This window comes from Cucurbita maxima, unplaced genomic scaffold (assembly GCF_002738345.1).
Source record: "Cucurbita maxima cultivar Rimu unplaced genomic scaffold, Cmax_1.0 Cma_Scf00003, whole genome shotgun sequence".
NCBI classification, from domain to species: Eukaryota; Viridiplantae; Streptophyta; class Magnoliopsida; order Cucurbitales; family Cucurbitaceae; genus Cucurbita; species Cucurbita maxima.
Window position 1 is genome coordinate 3351215 of NW_019272019.1, and position 10234 is coordinate 3361448.

Consider the following 10234-nt stretch of genomic DNA (forward strand, 5'->3'; position numbering starts at 1 on the left):
TAATCCCATAGAGGGTGGATTGTAAGATCCTACATCAATTAGAGAGGGAAATAAATGTCAGGGAGGATGTTGGGCCTGGATTGTGAGATCTCACATCAATTGGAGAGGAGTACGAGTGCCAGCGAGGACGCTGGCCCCGATGGATTGTGAGATCCCACATCCACATCAATGGGAGAGGAGTACGAGTGCCAGCGAGAACGCTGACCCCGATGGATTGTGGGCCGTGGTGGATTGTGAGCTCAACATTCTTTAGGTTCCTGTTTTAAAAGCCTTTAAGTGGAATATTTTCTAGTTTTGACTTTATTTATTATTATTAATTACTATAGATTAGTCATATCCAGGGATTTGTACACAAATAATCTTAATCCGACGTTGGAGTTGATAACTTTTGTAGTTCAACAATTACCGAGGTTCAACAATTACAGAGTTGAATGTTCGAACTATTGACCTTTTTTTCTACTTAACTATGTGAAGTTCTAAATATTACCTCGTCTCAAGAATTCTTGTCCATCAAAAAATTGAAAAAAAAAAAAAAAAAAAAACTTACATCTTTATTATAATATTTTTAAAAAATTCATATAAAGAATATTGATAATTCATAATTAAAGGTATTTACGTTGATAAATATATAGAAATACTAGAAACTCAACTTAAATAATTAAGTAAGATCCATTCACATAAGTAAGAGTTAAACAAGCACAATCCTCTATGAAGTGCAAGAGAGAAGTAGCGATGGGGATTAGGAAGAAGAGTCCTATAAACCAACCGAAGGGGAGAGTTAGGGTTCGGGCCTATGAGAATGAGCATTATAAACAAAATCCCTAATCTTCTCGAGTAAAAACAAACATTAGTGATACCTAAATTATATAATTAGATCAGATAAATGGATGAAACCAAAACATAATTTACAAGCCATTGAAAAAAAGAAATAGAAGTCATATAGTGATTTCCTAAATCCATTTTCTTTTAATTCGGATAGTCAGAAGCTTGTAAAATTTGAAAAAGATCCGATCGTTGTTGTTTGGTTAACTCGGTTGGAAACTCAACAAAAAACTTTACTTTCAAGCTGCCTCTCTTATCTTCGTGTTTATGTTTAGGCATGCCTTGACCTTTAATGAGCTTCTCGTAACCGGGCCAAACGACATTGTTTGTCTCCAAACTCATTGTTTCTCCTCCCAATAGAGGCACTGAAATGGTACAACCAATTAGTGCTTTTAGTAGAGGGATCGCCACGGTTAGCTCCAGGTCATCACCTTCTCTTTTGAAGTATGCGTGTTGCTTCTCAGCTATCACGAACGACATGTCACCTAGGTAACTGCCTGACCTCTTGTTCTCTGTTCCTTCGAATGTTATCTTCGTCCCCTTTCTCCACCCTGGCTTTACTTTTATCATCAACGTTTCCTCTTCCTCAATTGGTTGCCTATCAACATATGTACCACATTTATTATTATTATTTCTCCGATTCATGATCTTTAATTCAATAAATCATAAATTTAGTTCTTATAATTTAAATATTTATTGAAAATATAAACATTAAAATTAAATATAGAAAGGGAAATGGCTATAGATTTTATAAAGAAGAGAACGAACCCTGTGATCGAGAGGATGTCTCTTGTAACCTTGATTTTCTTCATGCACCCAAAGCAGAGCTCCTCCAGCGTGCACTCGAGCTGCTTCTCGATCGTCGCCGGCTTCAGCACGCCGGAGGAATTCGAGAACATGATCGGCATCGAATCGATGCTTCTCCGCCCGCTGCTCACTCGAGACGCCACCGGTCCAGAGCTCCTCCGGCTCATGCTCCGAAACTGAGACGTCGACGACGGATTTTGACCTCTCCGGCTTGCATTTCGGGACAGATAAGAGAATCCGCTATCATAGCTTCGAGGCCTGAGACTCGTCGGATCATTCTCTCGCATACTCCGACCTCCATATCTAAAGCTCTGAACGCCTTTGATCGGCCTCGGTCCTTCCTTTTTAACTTCTTCATGATCCTGAAAACAACGATTCTTATCGATTAAACGCCTAATTTCTTCAAATTAGGGCTTCTCCATCCTTTGATCTGTTCGATCAAATCAGCCGCAGATCAAATCAACTCTCCAGAATTGGCGCAAAACGAAAACACAAAAATAATAAACGAGGATCGAATTAGTACAAACAATTCGAATTCAAGAGATCTCCTACGCAAGCTCTATGATTAAAAGAAACTTTCAAAGCCTGATTGAAACAGAAACGCAATCCGCAAAAATTAGAACCACCGAGAGCAGGCACGTCAATTCAACGTACCTTAGAAGGTCGATTATCAACAGCTTCAGAGGTGGAATCAATAACATCGGTATTCTTCTTAGCATTCTTGACCTTGGAATGCCATTTTTTGAAGAATGCTTTGTAGGATTTGAAGAATTTTCGAAAGGAGATGCCAAGACCCTGGGGAAGATCCACCATGAATGAGAGAGAGACAGAGAAAGGAAAGAGAGAAAAGAGAAAGAAAATAGATTTTTTTGACTTTGTCCCCAAAAAAATGAAAGGTTACTTTTGAAAATGCATATTAATTCGGTTTTCTGTTAATTCCGCGCTATTTATTTGCTTGCCCCCGATTAAAATAAATAAATTTATGAGAGTATGTTTTAAATACTATATTCCCGTAAATTTTCAAAATGACATCAATACCCTTAATTTTTATTTTTCAAAAAAGTTTTTTTACGATGAAAATTGTTTATTTATACCTCTTAAATTATCTCTAAATAATTTATAAAAGTAATTCTAAAATTTCAACATAATTTTTTTTTTTTTTTGATGTTTTTAAAAAAATTTGAAGGTATTATGGATTTTTTTATTAAAAAATTAGAGAGTATTAATTAAATTTTCAACCTGTTTTAAAAACAAAAAGAATGATTTTCTTAAAAAAAAAAATAATAATAATAATAAGAGTATTTTTTTTATTTTTAGTAAAAGTTTAAAAGAATTATTTAAATTTTTTGAAATTTCGGAATATTTTTATTAATTTAACTAATAAAATTCCAAATAAATCGGATAGGGGCATTTTGGACAATTCCAACAGCAGAAATTATGAGTACAGGAAGGCCAATGGCGGGCCTGGTTTTTCAACGTGATTAAATTCTCTCTCCTTCTTATCTTCTTCTTCGTCTTCATCTTCGTCGTCCTCTCCGACAAAGACCTGAAGGTCTTCGATCGAATAATTTGTTTCATTAACTTCCCTACCTTCCACCTCCATTTTCGTTCTCTTATACTCATATGAATCTCCTCTTCTGTACATATGGAGCTCCAGTTTCACTCTCCCATGCTCTGTTCTTCCTCTGTTCACTCCATCCAATCCCCCGTTTCTCCGTTCGGATTCGAATCCAATGGAGGATAAGAAATCGAGTTTTGTTTCAGGTTCACTAGAGATCCGTATGCCGGTTCTGTTGTTTGTCTCGATTCTCTTTGCGATTTTCGCCGTTTCCTTGTCTGACAAGTTTCTCACCGCCGACTGGGAGCAGTTGAGATCCGTTGGGTTTGGTTCGTCGATTTTGTTTCCTGTTAAAGGAAATGTTTATCCTCTAGGGTTTGTGTTTTGTGTTTTGTGTTTTGATTTTCTTGTATTGTTTGGATTATTGAAATTTCCTTGATTATGTGTTGGAATCTGCAGTCATTTTACGGTTTCTGTCAAGATTGGTAAGCCGCCGAAGGCTTTTGAACTGGATATTGACACTGGGAGTGATCTCACTTGGGTTCAATGCGATGTTCAGTGTATTGGTTGCACTCTGGTATGTTGGATCTTGATCGATTTTGACTGGATTGTTGTGTTTGTTACCAAGTTCTAGCGTAATTCTGTGCTATTCATTACTTTTGTAGCCCCGTGATATGCTCTATAAACCGCATAATAACGCTGTGAGTCGTGAAGACCCATTGTGTGCGGCGCTTTCTTCGCCAGGTAATGCCCCTTGCAAGAAATCAAATGATCAATGTGTCTACGAGGTCGAGTATGCTGACCATGGATCATCCATTGGTGTCTTGGTCAAAGATCTTGCTCCCATGCGACTCACAAATGGCCAACTCATCAATCCCAATTTGGGCTTTGGGTTTGTATACAATATTTCAGTCTCCTTTGACAATTCTGCTTTATTACTGCCTTTTCATTGTTCGTGTCTTGTTTTTAAAAATTATGCTGGTTTGTAGTAGTTTTTAGTTGTGCCTTTTCATTTTCTAAAATCATGATAGAATTCATGACTTAGATTGTGAAAATGTTTTAAAAAGGAGATAACAAAACAAAGAAAACTTAACTTTATTTCTAGAAACAAAAAACGTTCTAATTTTTAGTCTATAAAATCTCACCTCGATTGGAGAGGAGAATAAGACATTTTTTTTACAAGGGTGTGAAAATCTCTTCTTAGCGTACACGTTTTAAAAAACCTAAGGACAAATAAAAATGTAGATTGTAAAACAAAGAAACTTTTGAGTGGAAGTGGTAGTAGCGTTTGTAAGCAAATTATGAAAGGGTTATAAAAGAGGCTAAAAACTTCTTTTTGCAGTGAACACTTAGTTTGGCCAGCCTGACACAGTACTACTTTTTGGCCTTTGTTCTTGGAAACTTAATACCAATCTTCCTTTCCTCTGATTCCTGTTGCCTGCAGTTGTGGATATGATCAGGACGATGGTGGCACGCAACCGCCTCCTTCAGTAGCTGGTGTTCTTGGCCTTAGTTGTAGTAAAGCAACCATTGTATCACAGCTAAGTGACCTCGGCCATGTAAGCAATGTCATTGGACATTGCCTCGCCGAACTTGGGGGAGGATTTCTATTCTTTGGAGCAGGCCTCGTCCCATCTTCCGGGATGTCGTGGACGCCGATATTACGCAATTCAGAAGGGTCAGATAAATTTTGACATTGATCATTTGCTTCTTATACCTCCTCCATGTAGTTGACTTCGGCATGTATTACTGTTTGATCTCATTCATTCTCAGGAAGTACTCATCTGGACCTGCAGAGGTTTACTTTGGTGGGAAGGCTGGTGGAATTAGGGGCCTTACCCTGACTTTTGACAGTGGAAGCTCTTACACTTACTTCAACTCCCAAGTCTATGGAGCTGTAGAGAAACTGGTGAGAATATGGGAACAAGAACTTCTTTTATAGTTATAAATGTCTCGATATCATTAGAAAAATTATGATCTGTCTTGACAATGATATCCCAGTTGAAGAATGATTTGAAAGGACAACCTCTAAAACTTGCTCCTGATGACAAAACCCTTGAACTGTGCTGGAAAGGCCGAAAAGCTTTCAAATCTGTGAGTGATGTGAGAGACTTCTTCAAGCCCCTGGCCTTAAACTTTAAGAACTCCAAGAACGCTCAATTTCAAATACCTCCTGAAGCTTATCTCATAATCAGTGTAAGTTCCTCAAACACCTCTCATTTATAACCCATAAGGGTTCGTCTTCTTTTATTTCAGACTCATCTTTCTTAGTGGGGGCAATCAGTCCCTTTCTTTCTTCCTGCTTTTTTTTTCACTCATGATAAGTTAGATGAACATGTGACTCATATGATTATTGTTCACTTTGATTTGACATTTGAGGATTGTCTCTCCTTAATCGAGGCTCGACTCCTTTTCTTTTGGAGTCATAGTCATTTTTTACTATACCTTTCAGGTTCACAATACTAAGTTTAGGGCATAACTCTGATACCATGTTAGATCAATACGACTCTCCACAATGATATAATATTGTTTACTTTGAGCATAAGCTATCATGACTTTCATTCAACATGATATTTGAGATAGTATTCCTTAATTATAAACACATGAACATTTTATAAATTAGCTGACGTGTGACTTTCATCTAACAATGATATTTGAGGGACGGACGGTAAGAATCTCTTCATTCATTTACAGGAATTTGGTAATGTGTGCTTGGGGATTCTGGATGGAACCAAAGAAGGATTGGGAAATGTCAACCTGATTGGAGGTAAGATTAGAGACGTGTTGGGTGATGAACAAGAAACATTCAGATTCTTTTCTTTTACATGCTTTCTTCCAACCTTCCTCAAATTCTTGTACAGATATTTCTATGCTCAATAAGATTGTAGTCTATGACAACCAGAGACGGCAGATTGGCTGGGCTCCTCAAAACTGCAATCCACCTCCCAGAAATGAAGCTTCATATGGTATGTGCCATTTTCATTTATGAACATCAACTTTGCTTTTCATCATCTTATTTTAAGAAATCTTCCCATTTTAGGTGATCAATGAATGGCTAATTGGAGAAGTTGTAATCATCCTACCTAAGATCAATAAATCGGTATTTTGTATGTCAAACTAAAGTGTTTATGTGTGGGATATGATAATATCTACTCTTCTTCTACTTTGATGAAGGAGGAGCGATCGAACTATCGATCTTTAAGATAGTAGTTTGTATCTTATATACTAAATTATGTTCGATTTAGCCGACATGAGAGAAATATGAAAGAATTCACCCAAAATTTATAAAAGAGGAAAGATTGTATGGTCAAGAGAGTGAGATAATCAAGGAAGATGATGTTTTAATCACTGAGTTTGTGGACGAAGATGAATAATTGGGTAGGATGATTTTTGTATTTTGTACTTCTAACTAAAAAGCTTATGCATTGGATATAATAACTTCTACTCCTCTTCTACTTTGATGAAAGACGAGCATTCGAACTATCGATTTTTAAGGTAGTAGTTTGTGTCTTATATACTAAACTATGTTCGATTTGGCCGACACGAGTGAAATATAAAAGAATTCTGCCCAAATAGTACAGTACAATTGAGAGTAAAACAAAAAAAAAGAACGAGACAAAGATGAACGGGTATAAGAAATTGAAAGTTATAGTCAAGAGAGTGAGATAATGAAGGAAGAGGATGTCTTAATCATTGAAGTTGTGGAGGAAGATAAATTAAAATTTTATATTTATATATAATGAATGTTCATAATTTTGAATGTATATTGATTATTTAATGGATATCCAGAAACCAATCGTTGATCGTTTTTTAGGTGGGTCAGCCCATCGACCAAATGTAGTTACCCTTTTGTCCTTAGTCATTCAAGATAATAATAAATAAATAAATAATAATAAAAAACATATAGTTGAGACCCAAAAATATATATTTTTGGCTAAATTTACGATAAATTTAATAATAGTCTAAAATTTCTAAAAATCCTAAAAAAAATATTTTCAAACCTATAACTCCTAAAAAAAAATGTTTCATTATTATTACTATCTATTTTTTAAAATATTTATCTAACTTTAAAAAAGTGTGAAGTTTTCATCTGTAAAAACTTTTTTTAACTTTTGTTTAAAAATTTAAGAGTGTTAATGCTATTTTAAAAATTTGACGGTTTTTTTTGGTGGAGACCGAAACTTTTTAATTTTCTAGTTTTATTAAATTAATACATATAATTAATTCTAGAAATATTTATAGCTTTTTTACCATGTCTAAGAATATTTAGCTTTCTTGCAAGGTTTAAAAAACTATAAAAATAACTCAATCCTCAATACTTTTTCCAAAAAAAAAAAAAAACTGAATTGGCTGAGTTAGAATATAATTATAATTAGATTATCTTTAAACGTGTTTAAATTAGTTTTAAGAAATATATATATATTTTTTTTAAGGAAATTTTGATAATTTTGGCCCAAATTAATATTTATGTTAATTTATTCCTATGTTTTTTTAAAAAAATTATATATATAAAGGTATGATTAGAGACGTCTATTTAATTTATAAGATCGCCGACCCATTTTAAATAGATGGGAGAATTTTCGTTTAAGTAAGAAACGGAGATTAATATTGCTCGTCCCAATTCCTACCTTCCCAATTTAGTTTATTATATATATTTTATATTATATTTTGGATTGAAAAATGAAAATTACTTGAAATTGATATATTTTTTTAATTATATGTATATATATATATAAAGATGGAAAAGAAAATTAATGGCAATTTAACCTATTAAAAACATAAAAAATAGAGAGGGGTAATTTGGGTATTTCGATATCGAGGTGCGAAGACCAATAGCGTCCCGCGTTTTGAACGCGGTTGAACTTTCTTCTCTCTTCGTTGTCTTCATCGTCTTCGTCTCCGATTAAGGCGTCCAAGTTGTCTGCTCAATTCCTGACCTCTAACCTCCAAAGGCTTCTCCGTCCCTTTCTTGCAGATTCTTCGGGATCCCACCTCTCTCTATATATATATGCTCCATTTTGACAGTTCAAATCCGCCAGTAATCTCCTCATTGCTCTGAGCTTTCTCATTTCTCGCTTCCGATTCCGGGCGGTAGCAGCAAACGGAATCGAGTTCTGCTACAGGACGACGAAATGCATATGTCGAATCTGTTTCCTGTTTTTGTTCTCTTTGCTGCTTTCGTCGTTTCCTTGTCCGGCAAGCTTTGCCTTGCTGACCGGAAGCCATCGGGGATCAATCGTCTTAGTTCGTCGATCGTGTTTCCTGTCAAAGGAAATGTTTATCCTCTAGGGTTTGTGTTCTATTTTCTTGCTTCATTTTTTATTTTGATTCTTATTCTCTCTCCCGCGGTATGTTTAGATCATTCGTTATGATAGATTATTGAAATTTCCTCGATTATCTGCAGTCATTTTACGGCTTCTGTCAACATTGGCAATCCGCCGAAGGTTTTTGATCTGGATATTGATACCGGGAGTGACGTCACTTGGGTTCAATGTGATGCTCCATGTACTGGTTGCACTCTGGTCAGTTTGATACAAATCGAGTTTTATTCAATTGTTTCTTTCTTCTCTTCTGATTTCGAAGAATTGTTCTAGCGTAATTTTGTGTTATTGATTACTTTTGTAGCCTCGCGATAAGCTCTATAAACCGCACAATAACGTTGCGCGTTGTGGAGAACCATTATGTGCAGCACTTTTCCACCAAGGCAAGCCCCCTTGCAAGAATCCAAATGATCAATGCGACTACCAAATCGAGTATGCTGACCATGGATCATCCATTGGTGTATTGGTCAAAGATCTTGTTCCCATGAGACTTGCTAATGGCACTGTCTTAGCTCCTAATTTGGGCTTTGGGTTTGTATTCAACACCATACCTGTTTTCTTTGACATTGCTCATTCTTTTGGCAGTTCATTGCTTGGTTTGGCCCAACATTATTTCTTTTTGCCCTTAATGTAGGAAACTTGATACAAATCTTTCTTTCCCCTGATTCTCTTGCCTGCAGTTGTGGATATGATCAGCATAATGGTGGTTCACAACCCCCTCCTTCAACGGCTGGTGTTCTTGGGCTTGGAAACAGTAAAGGTGCCTTGGCATCACAGATAAGCGCCCTCACTCATGTACGCAACATAATCGGCCACTGCTACAGCGGCCAAGATGGAGGATTTCTATTCTTTGGAGGAGACCTTGTTCCATCTTCAGGGATATCATGGACGCCCATATTACGCACTTCAGGAGGGTCAGTAAGAAGCCACCTGGAGCAATCAGATAACTTTTGGCAATGATCATTGTGTAGTTCACTGAACTTGTATTTGATCTCATTCATTCTCAGGAGGTACTCATCTGGTCCTGCAGATGTCTACTTTGGTGGGAAAGCTGTTGGAATTAGAGGCCTTACCCTAACATTTGATAGTGGAAGCTCCTACACTTACTTCAACTCCCAAGTTTATGGAGCAATACTCAACATGGTAAGATGGTGAACCTAAATTTTCTACTTAATATAAGGTTGCTACTAAGGTTGCTATTGTTGTTCATGATATATATACAGTAGCGACTAGAAAATTTAGAGTCGTCACAAATTCTGTTTACAGATATAGATGTATTGAATGAGATTAGAAACTAATAATCTAATCTGAAATAACATCCCAGTTGAGGAATGATTTGAAAGGACAACCTTTAAGAGATGCACCAGAGGAGAAGATCCTTCCAGTGTGCTGGAAAGGCTCAAAAGCTTTCAAATCAGTGGCTGATGTGAGAAACTTTTTCAAGCCTCTGGCCTTGAGCTTTACAAACTCCAAGAATGTTCAGTTTCAAATGCCACCTGAAGCTTATCTGATTATCAGTGTGAGTTTCCCAAACATCTCATTTGTTTATCCATAATTAACTGAATGAAACCATATGCTAGAAACAAAATATAAGAGACTTCTTACTTTTGCAGGAATTGGGTAATGTTTGCTTGGGGATTTTGAATGGATCCCAAGTAGGATTGGGCAATGTTAACCTGATTGGAGGTAAGATATTGAGAAAAACTGTTGGATCTCTACTTTCACA

At 36.2% G+C, this 10234-nt stretch overlaps 2 protein-coding genes across 3 annotated transcripts in view; one reads left to right on the forward strand and one right to left on the reverse strand.

The window, feature by feature from the left end:
- Positions 1-647: 647 nt before the first annotated feature.
- Positions 648-2494, reverse strand: LOC111477077 (dnaJ homolog subfamily B member 13-like). The gene is made up of 3 exons (XM_023121045.1): positions 2284-2494; positions 1591-1991; positions 648-1420 (listed from the first exon to the last, which is right to left on the reverse strand). Exons 1-3 carry the CDS (start codon positions 2440-2442, stop codon positions 967-969), a joined length of 1014 nt encoding a protein of 337 aa, XP_022976813.1. The 5' UTR covers positions 2443-2494; the 3' UTR covers positions 648-966.
- A 628-nt stretch (positions 2495-3122) lies between these two features.
- LOC111477022 (aspartic proteinase Asp1-like) overlaps positions 3123-10234 on the forward strand; it is a 7553-nt gene continuing 441 nt past the window's right edge. Inside the window, exons 1-11 of one of the 2 annotated variants that reach the window (XM_023120952.1) lie at positions 3123-3562; positions 3647-3764; positions 3853-4079; positions 4632-4865; positions 4961-5096; positions 5189-5383; positions 8813-9039; positions 9189-9422; positions 9516-9651; positions 9833-10027; positions 10122-10194. In XM_023120952.1, the coding sequence (XP_022976720.1) occupies positions 3363-3562; positions 3647-3764; positions 3853-4079; positions 4632-4865; positions 4961-5096; positions 5189-5383; positions 8813-9039; positions 9189-9422; positions 9516-9651; positions 9833-10027; positions 10122-10194 (1975 nt within the window). In that variant the 5' untranslated portion in view covers positions 3123-3362. Of the gene's footprint in view, positions 3563-3646; positions 3765-3852; positions 4080-4631; positions 4866-4960; positions 5097-5188; positions 5384-5881; positions 5955-6048; positions 6154-6227; positions 6654-8812; positions 9040-9188; positions 9423-9515; positions 9652-9832; positions 10028-10121; positions 10195-10234 lie in introns of those variants that run through there. The other variant, XM_023120953.1, reaches the window with a different exon arrangement.